This window comes from Gorilla gorilla, chromosome 2 (assembly GCF_029281585.2).
Source record: "Gorilla gorilla gorilla isolate KB3781 chromosome 2, NHGRI_mGorGor1-v2.1_pri, whole genome shotgun sequence".
NCBI classification, from domain to species: domain Eukaryota; kingdom Metazoa; phylum Chordata; class Mammalia; order Primates; family Hominidae; genus Gorilla; species Gorilla gorilla.
The window spans coordinates 164,648,191-164,675,634 of record NC_086017.1 but is presented as its reverse complement, the minus strand read 5'-3'; the positions used below and the strand labels follow the sequence as shown (position 1 = coordinate 164,675,634).

Below are 27,444 nucleotides of genomic sequence, written 5' to 3'. Positions count from 1 at the left end.
CTTCTGTATTGACAATTCCAGCTGGATTTCTAATAGATATCTTGACTTAATCATATATAAAACCAAATTCCTGGTTTCTTCCTTTAAACTCTCTTCATCAGTATCTGATAAAATGGCAACTCCACTCATCTAGTTAACTAAAAATGTTAGAATCTTCCTTGGCCAAGCCTTTCTTGTACACCCCAAAATTATACTTCTGAATGCATCTAGATATTTGACCACTTCCTCACCTCCACTGCTACTCGTGGGGACTAGTCCCAGCCACCATTGTCTCTTGCCTGATTAACTGTAATGGCTTCCTAGTACATCTCTCTTCTATCAATTTTGCCCGAAAATGGCATAGAGAAGTCAGGAGTCTTTTAAAACAAGTTATATAATTCTTACTTAAAAACCCCTTTAAAACAGAAAGCATGGACTTCTCATCTTACTCAGACCTAGACCCTGACATCAACTCTGATCTCTTTCTCTCCTTCTCTCACTCTACTTAGCTATAGCATCCTCTGTGTACTCGAGGCCTACTCCTTCTATCTTGAGTGATCCTTCTACAGATATCTGCATGGTTAGTTCCTCTGATTTCTTCACACCTCTGCTCAAATGCCAAGTTTTCCCTAACACACTAAAATAAGAAAATTTGTTCCCCAAACTCCCCTTCTCCCTTAACCTGCTTCATTTTTCTCCATAGTATAAAATACCAACTGATTTACACTTGCATCTCCCCAGTTAAAGTGTAGGCTCCATGACTGCAGAGATTTTGTTTGGCTTGCCTCCATATCCCCAATGCCCAGAACTATGCCTAGCACATAATGTTTGTTGAATAAATTAATAAATTTACACTTCCACTAGTGGTGTATGCGAGGGCCTATGTCATCAACTCATCCCCAAGAGCATGAATTTTTATGTTACTTTTTCTTAACATGAAAAGTAATTCACTGTAGAAAGCAAGTCTCTATAGGAAAGCAGTAAAGTCAGATATATATTTGAAATGACTTTTGTTTTTATTTGTGACCAAACAACTAATAACACACAGCACTCTCATAATTAGTATAATTACTTAAAATATGGAGAAATTAAAGCATGCAAAAGTTTTTCAAAATTCAGCAGTGTTCTTATTAGTAACTGCTGTCATTTACACTTCTCTCTGGGTTGCCCAGGTCTCTCATTATGTTATTCCAATGGTAGGGCAGATGTTACAAGTGACTGGGATCTGTTTGATACTGGTTTGCAAAGGAGCCTCTCTCTATTTCAGTTCCTCCTTGAATCTTCTTTCCTGTTTAATAAAAGAGGGACTTTCAATAGAATATTAAAGGGAGCAGAGAAAGCCAAGCACAGATGATGCATACTCAATCCTCAGAAATAGCTTTTCTTCATCACCAACTCTTTGGCATGGGAAAGATCACAGAAATTTTTCTTGTTGCTGATTTTTTTCCCTAAAGTTCCCAGCCTTCACATTTACAAAGAGGGAGTTAAGATTGTAAGTCAAGAGTAGAAAGAATTTAACATCTGCAAAGTCAGGCCCTATCTGGAAAAAAAAATAAGTGTAATAATGATTAGATCATTCTGTTAATATTCATCATAGAAATTTCTTTTAGGCAATTCCTTCAAAAAATATTTAACTCCTTTTTATGTATAAACCCCTATTCTGGACACTGGAGCTAGATATGTTTCCTGCCTTATAGAGCCAACAATCTAGCAGGGGAAACAAAGCAAATCACAAATTTATGCCAATAATTGATACAAATTAAAATTAATCACATGAAGACCTACAGGGTAAATATTGGCTTCACCAATAAATTAAGTTGTAAAAGTTCTATACTATGAAAGTCTGAACTAAAAGGGCTTGGATTATGAAATATATTTGTGACTCAAAGTTAAGAAATTGAGAAACATATATTGAAATAGAATCCATATATTATTAAATCACTCTCTAAACCATCCATAACCCAAACCTTAGCATCATACAGTATACCATATAACAACCCTGCATCTGTCCCCCTGAATCCAAACAAAAAATCCTTGGCATGTTAAAATAAATCATTCTCCAGATCAGTAATATCAATGGGAGGAAAAAGATGAAAACTATAGACATTGTGCTGTTAGAAAAGATCATCATGATTATAAACGTTTCTTCCTCAGATAGGCCCTTTCTAGTCATGTTTCTTCCATTACTCTCTATCACAGCAGCACCCTACTTGTTTCCCTGTGGACACTAATCATAATCATTTGAGATATATATATATATAGTTTATATATCATATACTAATTTGTTTGCATTGCTTATTTGTTGATTATCTGTCCCTGTAGTAGAATACCCCCTTCTAGAAGGCAGGAACATTGCCTACATTGTTCTTTTTTCTATCTCCAGCATAAAGAACAGAGCTGGCACGTAGTTGATGCTTAATAAATATTTATTCAATAAATAAATTCTGATAGAAACATGAAGTGAGCCCATTATATCAGATTCTTACTCTGCATAGATTTTATTGAATGTGTGTCAAATATGATATCCTCAGTGCCTTCAAGATACTTTTTCTTATAAAACATACTATACAAAAAGTATTCATAAGCATCTACCCAAGAAAATGCCTCTCTCCTGCACTTAACCAGTCCTACAAATCAATTTGTACCTTTGTACGCTCTGTTGGTGAAAGTAATTCCTTGCATTTTAAGTAATACATAAGAAAAATGAAATCTACCTTTTTTAAATGATCATTCACAATTTTTAAAAACAGATTGTATGTTTATCAAATTGTTATGTTTTCACTGTAAATCAACTTGAAGCAGTAGTTTTGATCAGCATACCACATATAAATGAGAACACAAAAATAAGAGAGAGGAAATGAATTATAATTCTATTTTGCTGCTTCTTCCAGAGTATGTACATATTTGATATTAAATATATAGATACAGATCACACATATATCTTTATTTTATACATGTAAAAATACTTATTATAAGAAATTGGCGGCTGAGTGCGATGGCTCACGCCTGTAATCTCAGCATTTTGGGAGGCCAAAGGGAGTGGATCACCTGAGGTCAGGAGTACCAGACCAGCCTGGCCAACATGGTGAAATCCCATCTCTACTAAAAATACAAAATTTAGCTGGGGCATGGTGGTGGGCACCTGTAGTCCCAGCTACTCGGGACACTGAGGCAGGAGAATTGCTTGAACCCGGGAGGTGGAGGTTGCAGTGAGCCGAGATCACGCCGCTACACTCCAGCCTGGGCGACAAAGTGAGACTCCGTCCTTAAAAAAAAAAGAAAAAAAAGGCTCATGTGATTTAGGAAGCTAGAAAGTTAGAAGATCTGCAGTAGGCAAATTGGAGGCCAAGGAGAGCCAAATGGTATGGGTTCTAGGTTGAGTCCAAAGGTATGAAAACTAGGAGAGCCAACAGTACTAGTTCCAATATAAGAAGTGGTAGGGTTGAGACCCAAAAAGAGGCACTTATTCAGTCAATGAGTTTAAAGATAGGAGAAGATTGATGTTTCAGCTCACCCAGTCAGGCAAGAGAAGTTCTCTTGTACTTAGCTTTTTTGTTCTATTCACTTCTTCAGTTGATCGGATGAGGCACGTTCACATTAAGGAGGGCAATCTTCTATACTCAGTCTACCAATTCAAAAGTTAATCTCATCCAGGATAACCTTCACAGACTCTCCAAGAATAATGTTTGATCAAATGTCTGGGCATCCCATGGCCCAGTCAAGTTGACACAAAATTGACCATCATAGCTTCTCAGTTCAGATACCTCGTTAGTGAAACTTCCCTGTCCCTGTAGTCTAATTTAGTACATTACCCTCTCTTGAATTGCTTGGGAGCACAATATCCTTTTTTGAATTCTTCAGAATTCTCACTTTCCAAAAGCATTCCATTTTAAAATAGATGTTATTGACAGAGGAAAATGTTAATGACAAAACATTAAGTACAAGAAGCAATTATGTTTCATTTGTGTCTCAAAAAAGGCCTTCTTATATATTTAAGGTGAATTGAGGCGCTGCTCTGGGTGTCTTTGATTTCTTTTCTCTGCCCACTCACCACCCACTCAGCACAGCGGAGGCCAATCCAGCAGCCATTGCAGTGGCAAGGCCACCTTAGCCTCAAAAGTCAGGGAATAAGGGGCAGGCTTGGAGACTCATACACTGAAACCTGTTGCCTCTCCTGTATTTATTATTATCCAAGAGCCAGAAACCGCATGTCTAGTTTAAATACATACTTATGTATGTATTCATATAGGACAGTATTTAGCAAGCTCACAATAAGAGATTATATAGCTGAAACAAAAATGAAAATAGAGGGGGAAAAAAAGACCTTGTTCAGATAACTTTTGTTTTTCAAAATAAGAGGTTTTAAAGTCACAATCAGGCCAGGTGCAGTAGCTCACACCTGTAAGCCCAGTGCTTTGGGAGGCCGAGGTAGGAAGATAACTTGAGGTCAGGAGTTCAAGACCAGCCTGACCAACATGGTAGAACCCTGTCTCTACTAAAAATATAAAAATTTTCCAGGGGTGGTGGCATTCGCCTGTATTCCCAGCTACTCCGGAGGCTGAGGCATGAGAATCACTTGAACCTGGAAGGCAGAGGTTGCAGTGATCTGAGATTGTAACACTGCACTGCAGCCTGAGTGACAGAGCAAGACCCTGCCTCAAAAAAAAAAAAAAAGTCATAATCATAGTACCGTATGTAATGTGCTATAAGCAATTTTGAGTATATTATAGGGAATAGAAATTATTACTATATAACTCATTAAAACATTCACAAAGATATATCTTATTTAATAGTTCTTTTGCTCTATTTGGTATTAAACATATGTCTCACCAAAGCATAGCTGTACAAAATTTTATAAGCAAAGAATTACATTTGTATTTGCAAATACTAATCAACTGGCATTATATATATATGCCATAAAATATATATATATGTATTTTGAGACAGAGTTTTGCTCTCGTTGCCTAGGCTGGAGTGCAACGGCACGATCTTGGCTCACTGCAACCTCCGCCTCCTGGATTCAAGCGATGCTCCTGCCTCAGCCTCCCAAGCAGCTGGGATTACAGGCACACGCCACCACGCCTGGCTAGTTTTTGTATTTTTAGTAGAGATGGGGTTTTACCATGTTGGCCAGGCTGATCTCAAACTCCTGACTTCAGGTGATCCACCTGCCTCGGCCTCCCAAAGTGCTGGGATTACAGGCATGAGCCACTGAGCCTTGCCCAATCATATTTTACAGTAGTTGAGTGAATAAAAATAAATTTAGAAAAATTAATATAAAAACCAACAAATAGAATTATCAAAATAAGGAAGAGTCAAGTCCCCGCAAATTAGAGATTTTAAAATAATGATTCCTAAATCGGTTGAAAGTTTAAAACATTGCATACCTAAATGACACATGATGTATTTTATGCCGTAAGAATAATTGTTTGATTTGTAAAACAATTATTTATGAATACAAGTAAGTATTTAAAGCAAGATGATTACTTTTAGATATTGTTTCTCAAAATGTCCTATTGACATTTCTAGTTCAAATTTAGGTTAAACTGATTTCCAGGTGTTTTAGACCTGTGCTTTCTGGCTCTTAGCTAATAATAAGCGTAGAAGAGACAACAGGTATTAGTGTATGAGTCTCAAACCCTTCCCCTCATTCCCTGACCTTTGAGGCTTAGGAGGCCTTGCTGACATGGTGGCTGCTGGCCTGGCCTCCACTGTGCTGAGTGGGTAGTGGGCAGAGAAGAGTAATCTAAGACATCCGAAGCAGCACCTCACTTCATCTTTGAGGAAGCCAAGAGTGTTTCAAGTCAAAATAGGTAGAAGGAGAGACCCCCAATGGACAGGAGGAGAGGAAGAGAGAGAGATGAGTTGATGCTGATTGAACTCAGCGAGAGCTGAGGAGAGAGGGAGGAGGGAGAATGTGGTGTGGCTACTGAGCCACATAAGAATCAGAGGGAAAAGGAAGTCGTGAAAGGGGATGTTAAGATAACTGGTCATGTTACTTTCCAAGAGAACTCAAGAAAACTTTGAATTTGTTACGGTGCATTTATTAGAATGTTAAATTTCTTTGCATGTGGTACCATGTAGAAGATGGGCCAGGTAGACCGCATTTATATGGGAGGATGAGAGCTATGCCCTCTATTAAACAAAAACTTATTTAAGATTTTTATAACTTTAAGTGCTAAACTAATCATCTAGTGTCCAAATATCATCATCAAATACCATCATCTCTACTTCTAAACATAGCTCAAACCTGACCATTTCCCATCCCTTCCTCTTCTAACTGCTGCATAATCTTGACTCGTCTCCTCTTTGATGTTCATCTTCATATTGCTACAGAAGCCAAAGCAATTCTTTTTAAGTGTAAATCATATTATCAATCTTCTGACATTATCCCTCCAATGGATTCTCATCAAACGCAGGATAAAATCCTCACCAAGACTTCTAAGGCTCTCCATGAGCTATGTCCTTTTGAACTCTACATTCTTCCCTTTCTTGTTAACTTTCACACACCATCTCTGTCTAAAACAAGTTCCTGCTCATCATTTTCTCAATTCATACTCTTTCTATATTTCTTCTTATAACACCCATCGGTACCTAAAATTATATCTTATATTTCTCTAATTTTTTTCTATATCCCCTTCTATAATATGCACTCTAAGGACAAGGACTTTGCTCTGTGCACAGCTACTGGTCCACTGCTAAATTAATGCCTTTCATTCTAAGGTTGAATTAGAAAAGCCAGAAATTAAATGTTATTAAATAATCAGTTACATGTGTAAGAATAAGGCCAGGCACGGTGGCTCATGCCTGTAATTCCAGCACTTTGGGAGGCCAAGGCAGCTGAATCACTTGAGGTCAGGATTTCAAGACCAGCCTGACCAACATGGTGAAACACCATCTCTACTAAAATACAGAAATTAGCCAGGCATGGTGCCTGGTGCCTGTCCCAGCTACTCAGGAGGCTGAGGCAGGAGAATCACTTGAACCCAGGAGGCAGAAGTTGCAGTGAGCCGAGATTGCATGACTACACTCCAACCTGGATGACAGAGCCAGACACCATCTCAAAAAAAAAAAAAGAGGTGCTAATAAGAATCCAAGACAAGTAAACGATTTAAATTGAACCTAAATTAAGTTACTTCTTTAAATTTCAATAATACCATTAAACAGAGCCTTGATACCATTAAACAAAGAATTGATGATTCTACATTTGACTTTTTTTCTCTTTAGTGTACTTTTTTGGAAAGAAAAGCAGTAAATATTAAGTGATATCAGGGAGAGAAGGGGTTAGAATCATACAGAGTGAAGAGAAAATGAGACAGAAGATGTAAAAACAAGGAGGCAGAGAATGAGGGAGAACTGTATTATTGCATGTGTGTGGTGGTCTTCAATTAATCATTCTCCACATGCTTCATGGAAATACAGTTCAAGGACCTTAGTTTATGAAGTCCCCCACTGTTAGCTCCCCAAATGACTGTGGTCTTAAATGTACTAACTAATTACCTCAAAATAGTGACTTAATATCATATCACATTTGATCATATATAAAATGATGGAAGATTTAACATAATTGTGAAGAAAAATGGTTCTCAAGTAATGTTTAAATGTCAAAAATTTTATATACAAATATTTAAATACATTTACGTTCATTGTTTCAATTCTGAACATTCCTCCTTCTCCTTAGCCTTTGTTCTGATTTGTTGGGAAATGAAAAAGATTAACCTCATCAGACATATTTTTCGCCGAGTTTGCCTACAGCTAAACCAGATGGTTTATAAAAATATAATCATTTCTCAGAATTCTTAACTGAAACTTTAATAAGAAAGATAAATGTGTGCTTAAGAATAATCATACAGTATAATTATATAATATGCATTAATGCCTTTTTAAAAAGTACCATATCTATTTTAATTTTGATAACTAATCCTAAGTGGATTTTAACAGCTAGATATTTTCTTGTCAGTGTCTGGGTCTTGCTCTTGATCTGTTTCTGCTTCTATAGAAGGAAGAGCTCAGCTGGAAACCTGTCGTTTACTCAGTGTCTTACTGTCTTATTGCTAGAGCTTTGCTGCCCTTCCTACAATATCCTCTAAGTGTACTTTCCCTTTATTCTTTCTCTTTCTCTTGCCTGTGAATCTTCACTTTTTGGAAGTTGCTTCATGTTTTGCACACCTTGGCTGTTCTCTGGCAGGCCAAAGTTCTCCTGCCTGTGTTCACAATCCTCTGCATTCCCCATCCTATTAGAGTCTCGGCACCTGTCCTAACTCTCCTTGTTCTCCCTGAATGAGCTTCCCTTCCCATTAAAGCTATGTGCTCTGTGAACCCTGGCACCTAACCCTCTACAGACATCACAGTCCAGGAGGTCTTACTTTCTGTACAGGATCAGGAACAGTTTTGTCCTTTTTCTGATACAGTTTCCTCCCAGATGCCATCAGGAACATATTTATTATGCATTTATTGAGAATTTATCATGTGCCAGGCTCTGGGTTTCTCAACTAATTCTTACAATAATCCTCTGAAGTGAGTACAATTCTCAGCATTTACAAATTATTTGTTTTTCCATAATCTTTGCTAGAAGTGACAGGAATAAAAGTACACCAAATATCTTTGGTAGCTGGTTTCAGAAACCAGCTGAAAGGATCTAGCACTTCTTTTTTTTTTTTTAATTATACTTTAAGTTCTGGGATACATGTGCAGAACATGCAGGTTTGTTATATAGGTATACGTATGCCATGGTGATTTGCTGCACCCATCAACCTGTCATCTAGGTTTTAAGTCCCACATGCGTTAGGTATTTGTCCTAATACTCTCCCTCCACTTGCCCCCCACCCCCAACTGGCCGCAGTGTGTGATGTTACCCTCCCTGTGTCCCTCCCAGTGAGTGAGAATTCACACTTAGGAGGGAGAACATGTGATGTTCGGTTTTCTGTTCCTGATCTAGCACTTCTTAAACTCTTTTTGCTTAGGGTTTTTTTTTTTCTATTTCAACTTTTTAATTTCTAGATATAGTTTTTGAGAATGCTATGACCCATAAATAAAATAAATATCTGTGGCTTCTCCTTATTTGACATTTTATTCTACAGCATAGTGAAATAAATTCTCATTAGTTTAAAAGGCACACATTAAAAGAATGACACTGCTAGATTTAACTTGTTAAAGCAAATGAGTAATAAAGTGTAATTTAAATATATGCATAATGTTAGGCGCCTACATAGCCTGGTTCATTCGTATCCTAATTACAAATGATTTTTACTTACTATATAAAAAAATACATATATAACATAAACCAATTGAAACACATATTGGAAGCCTATTCCAGGTACAGTGTAATTCTGACACTGGGGTTGCAAAAAGGCTAAATATTTTAAAATTTGTTCTTGTAATTTTTTGCTAATACTAAAAATATTAACTTTAATTAACCAGAATTGAGTTTTTACTATAGCAATGACTAAGTAAGATTAAAACTATGATAAAACAACCAAAATAAAATTGCATGTAGTGCAAAAACCTTTTGATATAGTAACTACTTTTTTTCTCTATATTTTTAACTACATTTCCTCCTTTAAGCAGTAATAAACAGTAAGAATATTCAGTGCTTATTCTCCTCTGGGAAGGGATGACACAACGGAAACAATGGCAGGTAAGGCAAATTCTTGACATTTTTTAAAATTTGTATTTTTAATTGACAAATAATAATTGCACATACTCAAGGAGTTCGTAGTGATGTTTCAATACATAGAATGGACAGTGATGTGATGGTTAATACTGAGTGTCAACTTGATTGGATTGAAGGATGCAAGTATTGTTCCTGGGTGTGTCTGTGAGGATGTTGCCAAAGGAGATTAACATTTGAGTCAGTGGGCTGGGGAAGGCAGACCCACCCTTAATCTGGTGGGCACAATCTAATCAGCTGCCACCAAATATAAAGCAGGCAGAAAAACATGAAAATGCAAGACTGGCCCAGCCTCCCAGCCTGCATTTTTCTCCCTTGCTGGATGCTTTCTGCCCTCGAACATCAGACTCCGAATTCTTCAATTTTAAGACTCGGACTGGCACTCCTGCTCCTCAAGCTGGCAGACAGCCTATTGTGGGACTTTGTGATCATATAAGTTCATATTTTATAATAAACTCCTTTACATATCTACTCTATTAGAGATAGGGTACATATTAGAGATAGGATATATCCTTCATATACCTACCCTATTCTATCCCTCTAGAGAACCCTAATACAATATGATTAGGATAATTAGCATATTCATCATCTCAAGTATTCATTATTCTTTGGATTAGAATGTTCAATATCCTCCTTATAGCTATTGGAAACTATAGATTAGTTTTGAATATAGACATCTTACAGTGGTATAGAAGTAGAATTTATTCCCTTTATCTAGCTATAATTTTCTATCCTTTAACAAATTTCCCCCTATTCTTCCCTTCCTTCTACCCTTCACAGCCTCTGGTACTCTCTGTTCTAGTTTTTACTTTTATGAGACCAACTTTTTTTAACTTCCACATATGAACAAGAACATGCAATGTTTAACTTTCTTTTTCTGGCTTATTTCACTTAACATAATGTTCTCCAGCCCATCCATGTTGCCACAAATGACAGGTTTTCATTGTGTTTTATGTCTGAATAGTGATTCATCAAATATGTATGGTGTATTTTCTTTATTCATTTATCTGTTGATGGAGACCTAGGTTGATTCCACATCTTGGCTATTGTGAATAGTGCTGCAATAAATGTGGGGGTGCAGATGTCTCTCCAAAACAATGATTTCCGTTTCTCTGGATAGATCCCCAATAGTGGGATTCCTGGGTCATAGGCAGTCCTATTGTAGTTTTTTCAGGAAACTTCAAACTGTTCTTTATAGTGGCTGTACTAGTTTGCATTCCCAACAACAGTATGTAAGAGTTTCTTTTTCTCCACATTCTTGTTAGCATTTGTTATTTTTGTCTTTTTGCTAATAGGCCATCCTAACTGGCATAAGATGATACCTCATTGGGGTTTTGATTTACATTTCTCTGATGAGCATTGTTTCATACATTTGTTGGCCATTTGTATGTCTTTTGAGAAATGTCTGTTCAAATTATTTACCCATTTTTTAAACTGATTGTTATTTTTGCTGTTGAGATGTTTGAATTCCTTGAATATTCTGGATATCAATACTCCATGGATGAGTAGTTTGCAAATATTTTATCCCATTCTGTAGACTGTCTTTTCACTCTAATTGTTTCCTTTGCTGCTGTGCAGAGGCTTTTTAGCTTGATATAATCTCATGTGTTTATTTTTGTTGTTGTTACCTGTGGGTTTTTGTTTTTTCTTTTTTCTTTTTTTCATTTTTTTCTTTTTTTTTTTGAGATGGAGTCTCGCTCTGCTGCCCAGGAGTGAAGTGCAGTGGCACAATCTCCGCTCACTGCAAGCTCCACCTCCCAGGTTCAAGTGATTCTCCTGCCTCAGCCTCTTGAGTAGCTGGGACTACAGGCGTGTGCCACCATGCCCAGCTAATTTTTGTGTCTTTAGTAGAGATGGGGTTTCACCACGTTGGCCAGGCTAATCTCAAACTCCTGACCTCAGGTGATCTACCCTCCTCAGCCTCCCCAAGTGCTGGGATTACAGACGTAAACCACCACGCCCAGCCTAGTTTTTGAGGCCTTATCATAAAATATCTTCCCAGACCAATGTCCTGAAGAAGTTTATCTGTTTTCCTCAAGCAGTTTTATAGCTTCAAGTTTTACACTTGGATCTTTTATCTATTTTGAGTTGATTTTTGTATACAGTGAGGGGTGGGAGTTTACTTTCATTCTTTGGCACATGAATTTCAATTTTGCCAACACCATTTATCGAAGAGATTATTCTTTCTCCAATGAGTGTTCTTGCCTTTGTCAAAAATCATTTAGCTATAGATGTGTGAATTAATTTCTCTATTCTGTTCCATTGGTCTATGTGTTCTGTGATCTTTATTCTGTTCCATTGGTCTATGTGTGTGTTTTTATGCCGATACTATGCTATTTTGGTTACTACAGCTTTGTAGTATATTCTGAGGTCTGGTAGTGATACTTCCAGCTTTGTTCTTTTTGCTCAGGATTACTTTGGCTAGTCCTGGTCTTTTGCAGCTCCATACAAATTTTAGAAAAAGGCCATTGGTATTTTGACGGGGATTGCATTGAATCTGTAGATTGCTTTGGATGGTATTATTTTTACAATATTAATCTGTCTGATCCGTGAGCATGGGATGTCTTTCCATTTGTTTGTATCCTCTTCAATTTCTTTCATCAGTGTTTTTCAGTTTTTCTTATAGAAGTCTTTCACATCCTTGATTAAATTTATTCCTAGGTATTTTTGTAGCTATTGTAAATGTGATTGGCTTCTTGATATCTTTTTCAGCTAGTTTGTTGATTATGTATAAAAATGCTACTGATTTCTATATTACTTTTGTATCCTGCAACTTTACTGAATTTATTAGTTCTAAGAGTTTTGGGTGGGGTCTTTAGGTTTTTCTGTATATAAGATAATGTAATCTGCAAACAGAGACAATTTGACTTCCTCCTTTTCAATTTGGATACCTTTTATTTCTTAAATTACTGGCTTTTGAAAATAAAAAGCCAGGGACCAGGCATAAGGGAAGATGATCTAGAATATATGACTAGCTCAAGCCTGTTTTTACTGTCCCTGAGACTAAATAAAGCATGCTAAATAAAGGGTTAAAAGAAAAGAGAGGGAAAAACACAAGAGTTAGATATTGGTCAGAAAGGAATCTATTCCTTGTCCCCCATCTACAGGCAGACTGCAGGACTAGTGATGTAGAGGTGACGGAAGTCTCAGAATAACTTTGTCTCACTTTCCAAGTGCACCCCAGGGTTAGGGCTGGCCTCACAGCATTCCCTTAAGCCCAGGCAAACAGGAGAAATTGCTGTGGAGTGTCCAATCAGACAGCCTGAGATAGTCTAGAAGTCACTTGCAACTCAGTGTGGTGGGAAGGGTAGCAAAATGTTTTTTCATGTGGTTATTAGTAACTCAGATATGATACTGGCAGTGAGAAAGGACAAGGAGATGCAAATGGGACCTGAATGAACCCGTTCTAAATTATTATAGAGGAAGAAGGGTGATACTTATGTTCTTTGTCTAGTAGAACCAGGCCTACCCATTAGTGAAAGCTCTGGTGCTGTATATTTTCCTGCGATTTTTTAAGAAAGAAGCCAGACCAGTCTCTATTCTGTTTCTTATTAATTGCCGACACATCAATGCCATCCTCCTCCAATGCCACATTACCTCTAATTCTCATGAAATTTAACCAAAAGGATCTAAACATTATAGAACACCCCAAGGACCCCAAGCATAGACAGCTTACTCATCTTAGTTTCTGCTATAAGGAATATTACAAACCAACACACTGAAAAAGTAAAATTACATTTAATTAAAAATTGGGTTTTACATGACAAATCACAACATACTGGCACACTCCAATCAAATAGGTTATTTATCTCTAGTGAGGAGTAAGTGGATAACAAATGCAATTGTGAATATGTGCATCAGAACACATGAGCAAAATGCTCAATATGCCGGTGATATCTACATGTAGGAAATTGTGAAGAAATTGACTTCACTTTGTTTAATCTGTCCTTTCTGAAGAAATGAAAGTCTAACTCCACAAGAACTGGGGTCAATATAAAAATGTTATGCCAATAGCCTTAAAAATATCAGTTTATAGTAGAAATAAGAATTAATAAGTCATAGAAGGTTGATCTGCCCAATTGCAAAGTGAAGCCTTAGGCCAATTATAAGCCCTGTGGCACCATTTCATGCTCTGTAATGTACCTACAAATGACCTGAAATACTTTTAAAGTAGAAAAATACAAAAGCAAATAATTTGAGAAATTGAAATGAACACTTTAATGTAAGTGACAAGCACCTCAATTACATAAGGAAATTGATTATAAATCACAATTTACATACATTTAACATAGCACTATTATACATATATTAATGTGACTACAAAATGTAATAGGCTAATACTCCCTGCATGGAACTTGAGACTAGTAGGAATGGGAAAAACCAGTGAAGAGTTGCAAAATAATATAAGTTATATACAAATTATCCAGCAGGAAAGAGGGAGTATAACATGATCAGATTTACATGTTCAAAAATTCACGCAGTGACTGATGGATTGTTGAACTGAGGCAGACCAATGGTCGATATAGGCAGAAAAATAGAAGCCTATTATAGTCGTCCAGGTGAGACATTCTGGTTGTAGAGGTGGAGGGAAGAAGGTAGGTATGAAAGAGATAAGGAAATAGATATGACTGAACCTGGTAACTGAATGAACTTGAAATTAAGGAGGAGTCCAAGAAAAACGTAAAATTCTGGCATGGGCTACTGAGCAGTGTGGAGAAAGAGAATAAGGTTTTTTTTTGGAGATGTTAAGTGGAAAAAATCTGAAGTACATACGGGTGAAGCTGTCCAAGAGGAAGTCATATACATGGGTCTGGAATTTAGCTTTACCTTTAGGTCAATGGATAGAAATTGGGGGCATTTTGCAATCCAGAACTGGAATATGAATTTGACCTTATTTATATTCTGTGGGCTAAATATATAACTAGTGTAGTGCAGGTAAAGGGCCTGGGCATCAAACACACAGCACCTGGATCCTAAACCCAGCTCTAAGACTTACTAGCTGTGTGACCTAAGGGAAATTTCTGACCCCTTTGTGGCTCATTTTATCATCTCTCAAATGGGAAGGGTTACTATAATTACTGCCACACTGCATAGCTGTGAGGAATAAGTGATTGAATACATATAAAACCCTTACTGCTTAATAAATATTAGCCATTAATGTTGGGTTAAACAAAATGAAATTGTCATTTTGAAAGTCAGAAACTCAAATATTGAAATTTCATATGATTCAATTTCAGATCTGTCAGTGCATAAATCTTGTGGCATTTTCCTGTTTCCCAAATTCAGCCTCACCTGTAGTAACTCCATCTGCTCTACCTTGGATGATATAAACAGGTGCCACAAGTCATCTGAGAGTATGGATTGACTAAAAATTACTAGATGGTAATTCTTGAAATAAAATTTCAAACTTCTGTTTGACTTTCCTCATAACCTCTGACATCCTTTCAATTGCGGAAGTGGAATGATCTTATTTATTTTCATTGCAAAATGACAAAAATACCCTGGTAATTTTTCCAGAAATATGCGCTTTGTTTAAACAGAGTTGTATAGTGAAGATTATCATTAGTATTAGCAACCTTGGAGAGGATTCATATATACTATCTCTGGGAGAAAAAAAAAGCCTACTCTACCAACCAATCTCTGGGACTTAGCTAAATAATTATGGAACTAGAATTCAGGTCTTTATTCACTCACTTACCATCTGCTTCCTTTAGGCTATATTCTAAGTAGTTGAATCAAGAGATGAGAAACATGAACACAACATAAAAGATCCAGCTGACTTGAAACAGTATGTATTCCAATATTACTATATTTAAGAGCAAAAATAAACTTGTATACTGGTACTATTTCTATAAACCTGAATATTTTGATGGAGTCATTACTGCAAATCCTTTGTGGTTTGAGGTTCTATTCAGCACATAGATCATACAATTTTCAAAATCTAAATTGGGTAGCTAATCCAAATCTTGTCTGTGTCTTCAAATCAATGCAGCAGTTTGAGTTCCAGCACATATGGCCGACAACTTCAGATGTGTGTTTAAAATACTATAGAAAAGACTTGGGTGGGCAGGTGCTTTGTTGGATTTTAAGAGAAGGAGATTATGAAGTATTTGCACATGCATTAAAAGTAAATGTTAGAGTATGTATATAACATTTAACAGGTGTTTGGCTTCTAAAAAGAAATAAAAGATAGACATTACTTTGCAGTATATATAACAAGCAAATATTTTGGAAAGATCAAAACATTAATCTTTCTTATTGATCCATCTTTTGAAGTTTTGATATTCTGATCCTCCTTATTCTTTATTTCTTCTGAAAAGTCTTTAATAAATGTTTCTCTTTCTTTAAAATAAAGGCAGCACCTTCTTTATAGGTACCATGTGATTGGAAATTTTTGTTATTTATTTGTGTTCAGTTATTCAGCCTACTTTTTTAAAAGCAAAGTTCAGAAATCTATCATTAAAAATTGAATGCCGAACCAAAAAGAATCTTTCGTTCATAAGATAAAGTTTGTTTCTTCTGTCTGTAGTAATGCCAGGCAAACAAACAAACAAACAAACAAAGTCAATTGCAAAGTAATACTAGGAATTCTCTGACATGGGAATTTTTTTCTTTTTTTTTTTTTTTTTTTGAGACGGAGTCTCACTCTGTCGCCCAGGCTGGAGTGCAGTGGCACCATTTCGGCTCACTGCAAGCTCTGCCTCCCAGGTTCATGCCATTCTCCTGCCTCAGCCTCCTGAGTAGCTGGGACTACAGGCACCCGCCACCATAATTTTTTTTGTATTTTTAGTAGAGACGGGGTTTCACCGTGTTAGCCAGGATGGTCTGGATCTCCTGACCTCATGATCTGCCCGCCTCGGCCTCCCAAAGTGCTGGGATTACAGGCGTGAACCACCACGCCCAACCTGACATGGGAATTTTAATTGTGGCTATTTCACTAGTATGCTATATTATTTTGTTATAATCTTATTATTATAAGATTTATTTTGCTATGTGTACACATATAGACTATATTTGGATTATAAATGTCCCTGTTGTACATTAAAAATAAAGAGAAATATTTTAAAAGAGCAACAGCCTTTAAAAGCTTATATATGGTTAGATCTAATGTATGCAACTATCTACTAGTAGTTAATGGCTACTTCTCTGATTTTAACTAAGATAAAAGTATAACGATGAGAGATAGATAAGATGTACTTTTTATTTTCTTCTCCCTTAATAATAAAAGATATCTACAAAAACTCTAATATCAAAAACTCAAATACCACACTTAATGAAGAAGATTTTGATTCATTTCTATTCTAGGTAAGAATAATAGAAGGAGGGCTGCAATGAACACTATTATTCAGTATTTTCCTGGAGGTCAAAGATAACACAATAGCTCAAGGAAAAGATAAGAGATACAAGAAATGGAAAGTGTATACATTAGGATTTCAGCTGTATATACAGAAAAATCTTAAATAATAATACCTTAAATAAGATAGAACTTTCACAAAAAAAAAAGAAAGCGAGACAGAGACAGAAAGAAAAAGAAGAAAGAAAGAAAAGAAAAAAAAAGAAAAGAAAAGAAAGATAAAGAGAATGAGAATCCAGAGGCAGGATTGATGTGGCAGCTTGACAGTGTTCAGGGACAACTTCTATCTTGTTGCTCTACGAGTTTTGCATATGGCCTTATGTTCAAGGTAAACTCCCAGCCGTTGCATTTTCATTCTAGGCAATTTTAGGAAGGAAGTAGTGAGGAAGAAAAGCTCACCTTTTCCCATTTAAGGAGGCTTTCCTAAAGTCCCACAAAACACTTTGCTTAAATCTCATTGACCAGAATGAAGTTACCTGGTTGCAAAATTGCCTGCAAAATGTAGTCTTTTAGAAGAGTGGCAGGGTGCCCATATAAAATTGACATTTGAGTTAGACAACCGGAAGTCTGTCAAAGAAATGAAAAAAAAAAAAGTCATTACTTCTAGATATTATGATTGTCCACAGAGAGAAATGCAAAGGCACTCTGATATGTATTTTTAAAACTAAAAAGAATCTTCATCAAGATTTAGATATATATACAGGGAGAAAGAACAAGATAAATATGTGTGAGCACATAGACATGTGTGAAATATTTATTGCAGAATTTTTGGTAATATAAAAATGGAAACATTAATGTCTATTATAGGAACAATGGATAAATAAATGATTGCATATTTGTTTCATTTATAAAATCAAATACTTGGCAATAGTTAAAATTAGTGAAATCGATTTACAAGTAATGACGATTAAGTTTCAAAAACATTGTTCACTTGATATATATCATTTATTTATTTTAAAAAAAATCTGTCACGCCTGTAATCTCAGCACTTTGGGAGGCTGAGGCTGGCAGATCACAAGGTCAGGAGATCCAGACCATCCTGCCTAACGTGGTGAAACCCCGTCTCTACTAAAAATACAAAAAATTAGCAGAGCGTGGTGGCACACGCCTGTAGTCCCAGCTACTCGGGAGGCTGAGGCAGGAGAACGGCGTGAACCCGGGAGGCAGAGCTAGCAGTGAGCCGAGATCATGCCACCGCACTCCAGCCTGGGTGACAGAGTGAGACTCTGTCTCAAAAAAAAAAAAAAAAAATCTGAAAAACAATTAGTAAAATATTAACACATTAAATCTAGGTGTTGGGTATTCCCAGGACTGTGTCTGTTTTTGTACCTTATTATATCTTTGGTATCTTGCACATTATAGCCAAACACCATCTCATGTATTAGACATATTAGACCCGTTTTAAGATTGAGGAGACTTGGACTTTGAGAGATGAATTAATTTGTTCAAGGTCATGTAGTTACTAAGAACTGAGAATCAAATCCATGCCTACCTGATTCCAGAGACTCTAAAATAAGCAACTTCAGGAAGTAGGATTTAGCCCTATTTTCAGCCACAAGTCTTCCGTCTATAACAAAGCCACAAACTGAAGCATCAGTTTAAAACTGTCCCTGATACCTGCTAAACTAAATACATCAAAAGGTAGGACCAGTTCAATATAATTTCAAGAGGGTTAAAAACTTTATAAGTCTGTAAGAAATAGCAGGTATTTTGAAAACAGTTTGGCTAGAAATGTAAAAAGCTAGAGATTGTTCAGAATAACAGTGTTTAATAGGAAAGTTCTTTTTTTAAAGAGTAGAGTTGAAAGAGACAGGATGAAAGTGTAGATATGAAGTTGCCTATGGGGCTCAATAAGCAGAGAATGTCTAGGCTGAAGGCTAAATCAATGTTTTTACCTTGTAAAGCAAACACTGATTTCTCTTGGATGAAAGCTCAGGAGTAGGCAGAAGATGGCAACTGAACATCCATGGAAATGTAGTAAATGCAAGTTGGATCCTGACTAGCTTCTACAGATCACATACATGCATCTGTACTCCCCAGTAACTTTTCTGCTCCTACCGAGAGGCTCTGAGATGTTCCACAGTCCTTTCTAAACCCGAGGCAAAATCAGACTCACAAGACTGTGAGCCCCTCTGGGGTAGGAACCGCACCATTCATTTTTGTTTCTCTAAATCCTAATTCAGTGCCAGGCTTCTAGGAAGTGTTAACAAAGATTGGATAAGTAAATAAATGCAACTCATTATTCCATCCTATATTTGCTGAGTCCTCTGAAGTCTTTCCCCTCCTATTGATTCCCACTAACCATAACTTAATCAGACAATTTTTTCCCAAACTGTAATTGCAATATGATCCTATATGATTTTTTAATGTCTATTCTTTTCATACTCATTGATCCCACACACTGACAGGAGGAATTTTGTAGTAAAACTTTCCAATGACATCCAGTGGTTATTGGATAAGTTTCTTCTTTCTAGCTTGGTCACACTGCAGGCACATTTGCCTTCCCTTAGCACAGCGTACTCTTCCATGAAGCTTTGCATTTGTACACGCTGCTACTGCTGTTCCATCCAGCAAACTCCATCTAGTCTTTAAAACCCAAATGAAGCTCTTCTGTCAAGCTTTCTCCTAATCCTCCAGACACAGCCCTCTCTGTCCCAACTACTTTGTATATACTGCTATCTTACTGGTGATTGCACTGTAAACTGACTAATTTTTAATAGTTAACCACTGTGGGAGAGATGGACAAGGAAAATTAAAGATGATCAGGTGTGGTCTGTTTCTCCTTTAATCAAATATGGGCTGAATGTTAATTATGATTTGACCAGTAAGTTATGGCAGAAGGGACTCTGTGCCAGTTTGGGCCAACATTTAAGAGAACGGCAACTTCTGCTTTGGCCTCTCAGAATCCTAAACCACCCCCATAAGGCATTTGACTACCCTAAGAGCTCCATGCTGTAATGGAGTCCAAACTAATATGCTGAGAGACTGGGTACAGAAGAACTAAGGCCCTAGATTTGTGACCCAGCCGTCTTACTTATTTGGGCCACCTCAGCTGAGGTTCCACACATAACAAACCATGCCTACATCTTCCTGCCTGAATTGCTGAGCCACAGAATCATAAACACATAAAATAGGCATTGTTTTATGCTACTAAATTTTTGGATAATTTGTTATGCATCAATAGATAATTAGAACAACCTTCAACATCCACGAGTATTTTCCTAGTTCTCTTCCTACAACATTAGCTGTTATGACCTCACATTCCTTTCTCATTGAACATTGAGATCTCAAACTTCTAAACCTTGTTTATCTGCACTGATTTCCTGGGAAAATTTCCTTCTGTATTAAGGCTTTAAATACCATGCTTATGCTTACGATTTCCTAATGTATATCTGTAGCTATCTCAGAAAATCCAGATATATCCAGTTACTTCCTTGACATACATCTCTATTTTAATGTCTAATAGGCAACTCAAATTAAGTACATTGCAAATGAACTCCTGATCTTCTTAACCAAAGCCGCAACTCTTGAAGTGCTCTCCATCTCAGTATATGTATTCAGAATCAACAAGTTGCTCAGAAAAACATAGGCATTACCCTTGATTCCTCTTTTTTTTTTTTTTTTTTTGAGACGGAGTCTCGCTCTGTCACCCAGGCTGGAGTGCAGTGGTGCAATCTCGGCTCACTGCAAGCTCCGCCTCCCGGGTTCACGCCATTCTCCTGCCTCAGCCTCCCGAGTAGCTGGGACTACAGGCTCCTGCCACAAAACCCGGCTAATTTTTTTTTTTTTTTTTTTTTTTTTTTTGTATTTTCAGTACAGACGGGGTTTCACCGTGTTAGCCAGGATGGTCCCGATCTCCTGACCTCGTGATCCCCCTGCTTTGGCCTCCCAAAGTGCTGGGATTACAGGTGTGAGCCACCGCACCCGGCCCTGATTCCTCTTTTTCTTGCAGACCTCACTTCAATTTATCAACAAGCACTGTTGACTCTACCGTAAAAATATATTCCAACTTGAGTGATTTCATAAAACGTAAGACAGAGTCAGTCCCTACAGTCAAACTGCCAACAGCTTTTCATCACGTTTAGAGCAAAATCTAAAATTTTTACCATTATGCTATATAATCTGGCTCCCAGTGACTTCTCCAACCTCACAGACTTTCTATTCATTTTCTGCCTCATTCTGTTCCAGTCACATTAGCCTTCTTGCTGGGCCTAGGCATGCCAAACAGATTCCTGCCTCAGGGTTGCAACGCTTTTTTCTCTTGTATTTTCCCTTGTCTTACACATGAAATTCACTGGGGTATAGTGAAAATGACATCCTCAGCGAGGTCCTTTCTGCAAGTCACATCTACAATAGAGACCCCTCTGTTGCTGGCACTCTCCCATAGAGTTGCTATATTTTTCATCGTTGTACTTTTCACCACCTGAAATTCATGTTACCAATACATATTTATTTATTTGATTGCTTGTTTCTCGCCAACTCCAACTATTTGAGGCCAGGTACTTTATCTTATGTACTACTATATCCTCAGTCCTGGAAAAGTGCCTAGGCAAAATACATATTGCTTAACTGAATAAACTCAAAGAAGGAAGGAATCTTTAAATTCCTCAACTCACAGCCTTGAATATTTCTTGGTACAAATAATATAGTCAAGGAATATTTGTGAATGTGTTCAAATTAAGTCTGGAAGTCATTCCTAACAACTTATGTAGCTGTCTTCTTTCGAATAAAGTATTTAATCAGGCAGTATGTGAAAGCAAATTTTCATGATTTCTGGGTAGCAGATTTCTGATTTTCATCTTAAGTGTCAAGCAAATCTTAATATTTGATGTTCCTGTGGCTGATGTACTTTTTAAGTAAAGTTCACTTTGTTTTAATAAGTATACCCCAAAAAAGTGATGTTTGACTACCATGATTTCTAGTTTTACTGAATTATTTGGGACAATAGATGAACCATGCATGGAAGTATTTTGAGGGAATTGTTTCTTACATTTTAAACATAAATCTGTTATAATAGAACAATGGGAAAAATGTGTTCTCTTGAGACACATTTTCAGGAAGTCATCTAATTGGTAATGCAAGGCACATTTATATTTCTGACTATACAGGGTGCTTGTGAAAAGATGTATATTTTAAAAATCAGAAAATTGAAATTCTCAAACATTAATAGGTTCTCTACATGTGTCTTTTAAGGCATGTGTATATTTTTAACTTGATTTCTAGACAAAGGAGCTTTTTTACTAGGAATTTCTTAATATTCTATAGACCTGGGGAAGTTCATGACAGCTCTGTGCCATCGAAAACACATCAGCATGTTTGGATCATTACTCTCCACTGATAAAATTATCTCTCTTAATAACCAACTGTACATCCTTTTTTTGTATTTCAATTTTACTACAATATTAAACACTCCAGAAATGACAGTGCTAATTTTTCACATACCTCTTTCACGTACTCTATTTTGCTAAATAAATTATTCACTAAATTTTGCATATGGTTCATTAATCCTCAATTGTGTGGCTTTATTTTTTTCCTTTTAGAGGTTTAAAAGTAAGGTCTGCTGCATTTCTAAATAAAGCCCTTTTCTGGCTGTTCATTGTGCCCTGAGGTGTATAACTGGATTCTTTAGTCGTATATCTTAAAAATGCACCACTAACAGAGTTGGAAAAATGTAGCATTACTAAGTTTAAATGCAAGAATTCTATGCATTCAAATAAAATTTACACGAGAAGATGTATGATCTTAGTTTGCCAGAAAGCCATTTTAGTGTTTCAGGCAACAAATTGCTCATGGTACATTTTCTACTCCAACATATTCCAGACTGAATAAAAATAAAAGGTACAATTTCAAATGCTATCACCAACAATTTGCTTCTTTTTATGGCACATTTTAGGTTTTCTTAGTGTGGGTGATTTAATTTCACAAAGAAAGTACATTTTATCTTAGTGTCTCTGTGTACCTTACCTATCATGTTTCTGCAGTTATGAAAATGAACAGATACCAAGCATAAAATCTCATATTTTTGAATCCATGAATTATAATGAATTATGACTTACAGTTCTTTAAAGCAGTGCTGCATGGTGTTAAGAACAGATATCCTGCAATCAGATGACCTAAAGTCTCGGCTCTGCCACTGACTAGGTTAGGTAAGTTTGTAACCATTCTGTGCTTCAGCTACCTCATCAGTAAAGTGGAGATAACAATAGTACTAACTGCACAGGGTTGTGCTGAGGTTTACATCAGAAATTTGTATAAAATAGTAAGATCATATACTTGACAAGTAATAGCTAGTTTTTTTCTTTTTCTTTTTTTTTTTTTTTTTTTGGAGTCTTGCTCTGTCTCCCAGGCTAGAGTGCAGTGGCGCAATCTCAGCTCACTGCAAGCTCCACCTCCCAGGTTCGCGCCATTCTCCTGCCTCAGCCTCCTGAGTAGCTGGGACTACAGGCGCCCGCCACCGCGCCCAGCTAATTTTTTTTGTATTTTTTAGTAGAGACAGGGTTTCACCGTGTTAGCCAGGATGGTCTCGATCTCCTGACCTCGTGATCCTCCCGCCTCAGCCTCCCAAAATGCTGGGATTATAGGCATGAGCCACCGTGCCAGGCCAATAGCTAGTTTTTTTCTAAAACCTTATTTTATATCCAAAATATAATATTATTAAGTTCTTACTATTTATCTGCTCTTGTACCAGGAACTCAGGGAAACAACTGTGGTCAAAAGAGACATGGTCTGCATACTTTCTAGAAAGTCTGATTGCAGCGAAAAAACTGTATAAAAGGCATAAACTTATATGCCTGACCACTTCTCACCACCATCACTGCTACCACCGTTTCATCATGTCTTGCCTCCACACTGGTCTCCCTGTTTCTCTCTTTGCCCCTATTTTCTATTCTCAATGAAGCAGCCAGAGAAATCCTTCTAACAGACTAGACTGATAATGTCACATCACTGCTCAAAGCACAGCAATGGCTTCCGTTTCACTAAGAATGAAAGCCTGACTCCTTATACTGGCTTCCAAGGCCACGATGATCAGCCCTTTCTTCTCTGACTTTTTTTTTCCTGGTTCTCTATACCTCACTTACACTTTTCTAACTACACTGGTCTCCTTACTCTGTCTGAACAGCACCAGTGTACTTACAACTCAGGGTCTTTGTACAAGTTATTTTGTCTTCCTGAGACCATCTTCCTCTAGGTATCCTTTTGACTAATTTTCTTCCTTCTTTGAATTTTGCAAAAATAATACCTTCTTAATGAAGTCTGTCCTAATCACTTTATATAAAATTGTAATCTGCCTCCACTTCCCATATGAAATGGCTCTGTCTTTTCTGTTTTTCCTGCAGCACTTATCATTTTCCAACATTATACATAATTTAGATATTTGTTATATTTATTTGTGAATATATATAATGTTTGTAAGCACGTATATGTAAACATCACAGGTTAGAGATCTGTTTTGTTTACTGTTGTTTCCCAAGAACTCAGAGAAATGCCTGACAATTAGTAGGCATTCAATAAATTTTTTTTTAGATAAATCAAAATTTTCAACAAATATGCTAGTTCAGAGTGTTTAAACTCAATGATATGTTATTTTCAAACTAAACAGCAGGAGAGAGGAAAGAGGTGAAAAGGAACTTAAAAGTAATGGCAGAAACTGCAATTACTTTTGCATCAACTTAATACATATATAGTCATAAATCACAACCATGTATCAGTCAGGGACAAACTGCATATATGATGTTGACCCCATAAGATTATAATAGAGCTGAAAAATTCCTGTCACCTAGTGACATTGTAGCCACCTTAACCTCATAGTACAACACATTACTCAAGTGTTTGCAGTGAAGCTGGCGTAAAGAAACCTGCATGCCAGTCATATAAAAGCCTATCACATGTAATTATTACATAATACTTGATGACAGTATAATGACTATGTAACTTGTTTATGTATTTACTGTACATTTTATTCATTTAAGAGTAAACTAATTCATATATATGTATATTACATACATATATATATATGTGTATGTTAAGTGTAAAACAGCCTCAGATAGGTTTTTCAGGGCATATTCCCGAAGAAGGCATTGTTATCATAGGAGATGACAGCTCCATGCATGTTATTGCCCCTGAAAACCTTCCAGTGGGACAAGATGTGGATGTGGAAGACAGTGATATCAATGATCCTGACCCTGTGTAGGCCTGGGATAATGTATATGTTTGTGTCTTAGTTTTTAACAAAAAAGTTTAAAAAGGAAGAAAGAGAAGACCACAAAACAACTAGAAAGCAAATAAGACAATGGCAGAACTCCTTATCGATCAGTAGTAACATTGAATGTAAACAGACTAACCTCTGAAATCAAAAGTCAAAGTGGCTGAATGGATGAAACACCAAGACTCAATGATCTGTTGCCTACAAGAAACACACTCTACCTATAAAGATGCACATAGACTAAAAATAAAGGGATGGAAAAGGATATTACATGCAAATGGCAACCAAAAAAGAATAGGAGTAGCTATACGTATATCAGACAAGATAGATTTCAAGACAGAAACTTTAAGAAGAGACAAAGAAGATTATTATATAATAATAAAAGGGTAAATTCAGCAAGAGGATGTAACAGTTGTAAATATATATGCACCAACACTGGAACACTCAGATATATAAAGCAAATATTATTAGAAATAAATAGAGAGATTGACCCCAATCAACAAAGAAACATCAGACTTAATGTATACTACAGAACAAATTGACCCAACAAATATTTACAAATCGTTTCATCCAATGGCTGAAGAATACACATTCTTCTCAATGCATGAATTACTCTCAAGGACAGACCATATGTTAGGTAAAAAATAAATTTTAAAACATTCAAAGAAATAAAATAATACCAATTATCTCCTCTAGCCACAGTGGAATAAATGAAATCAATAATAAAAACAATTTTAGAATTATATGAACATATGGAAACTAAACAATATGTTTCTGAATGACCAGTGTGTCAATGAAGAAATCAAGATGAAAATTGAAAAATTTATCTAAATAAATGATAATGAAGACAAAATATACCAAAATCTATCAGATACAGTGAAATGAGTACTCAGAGGTAAGTTTATAGCTATAAGTGCCTACATCAAAAAAACAGAAAAATGTCAAATTAACAACCTAACAGTGCATCTTCAAGAACTAGAAAAGCAAGAGCAAGCAAAACCAAAATTAGTAGAAGAAAGGAAATAAGAAGATCAGAGCAGAAATGAATATAATTGAAATAAAGGAACACAAAGGTTCAATGAAACAAACAACTGCTTTTTGAAAAGATCAACAGAATTGACAACTCTTTAGCCAGAATAAGAAGAAAAGACAGAAGAGCCAAATAAATAAAATCAGAGATAAAAAAGGAGACATTACAACTGATATCACAGAAATTCAAAGGATGGTTAGGGGCTACTATGAGCAATTATATGACAATAAATTGGGAAACCCAGAAGAAATGGATAAATTTCTAAACATATATGACTTACCAATATTGAACCATGAAGAAATAAAAAGCCTGAACAAACCAACAGCAGATAACATGATTGAAGCCTAATAAAAAGTCTCCCATCAAAGAAAAGCCTAGAAACTAATGGCTTCACTGCTGAATTTTACCAAATGATTAAAGAAAAACAAATAACAGTCCTAATGAAATTATTCTAAAAAATACAACAGAAAGGACTACTTCCAAACTTATTCTATGAAGTCAGCACTAACTAGCTTGATACTGAAGCCAGACAAAGACACATCAAACTATATATATATATTTATATATACATAAATATATATATACAAATAGTTTTCTTATATGTGTGTGTATATATATATAAATATATATATATATTCTATGAAGTCAGCATGAACTAGCCTGATAATGAAGCCAGACAAAGACACATCAAACTATATATATATAAAAATATATATACAAATAGTTTTCTTATATGTGTGTATATATATAACTGTATGTATAATATATTGTATATATTTATATATTAATATATAGTAGATATATTTATGTATTAATATATATACAAATATATATATAATATATACACATACACACATATAAGAAAACTATTTGCCCGAATCATTGTATATAACAGAACAACCCTCTTTCAAATAAGGAGAAAACAACAGCTAATTTCAGTACCTACAACATCCTGACTATCCAGAGTTCCTGAGTCTGTCGCTGTGACAACTTTACTGCTAGCATAATCAGCATTTGAGAAAATTAGCACACTAAACAAAACTACAACCAAGGACTCCCACAGATTCCATTTCACTTCCCTGCCACCTCCAGCAGAGCAGGTGCTTGTATCCATGTCTGGGAGACCTGAAGACAGATCACATCACAGGACTCTTTGCAGACATTCCCCAGCACCAGCCCAGGACCAATGGCCCCAGTGGGTCAATAGC

General features: G+C 36.3%; 1 protein-coding gene and 1 long non-coding RNA gene across 2 annotated transcripts in view; one reads left to right on the top strand and one right to left on the bottom strand.

Moving 5' to 3' along the window:
• The window catches only part of LOC109026052 (uncharacterized), a 282,549-nt gene that overhangs the window by 154,527 nt on the left and 100,578 nt on the right, over window positions 1-27,444 (top strand). The window lies entirely within an intron of this gene.
• On the bottom strand, window positions 973-19,150 carry LOC134758110 (putative uncharacterized protein encoded by LINC02877). Its single transcript, XM_063704313.1, has 3 exons — window positions 18,899-19,150; window positions 17,480-17,570; window positions 973-1,267 (listed from the first exon to the last, which is right to left on the bottom strand). The coding sequence occupies exons 1-3, from the start codon at window positions 18,965-18,967 to the stop codon at window positions 1,188-1,190; spliced, it is 240 nt and encodes a 79-aa protein (XP_063560383.1). The 5' UTR covers window positions 18,968-19,150; the 3' UTR covers window positions 973-1,187.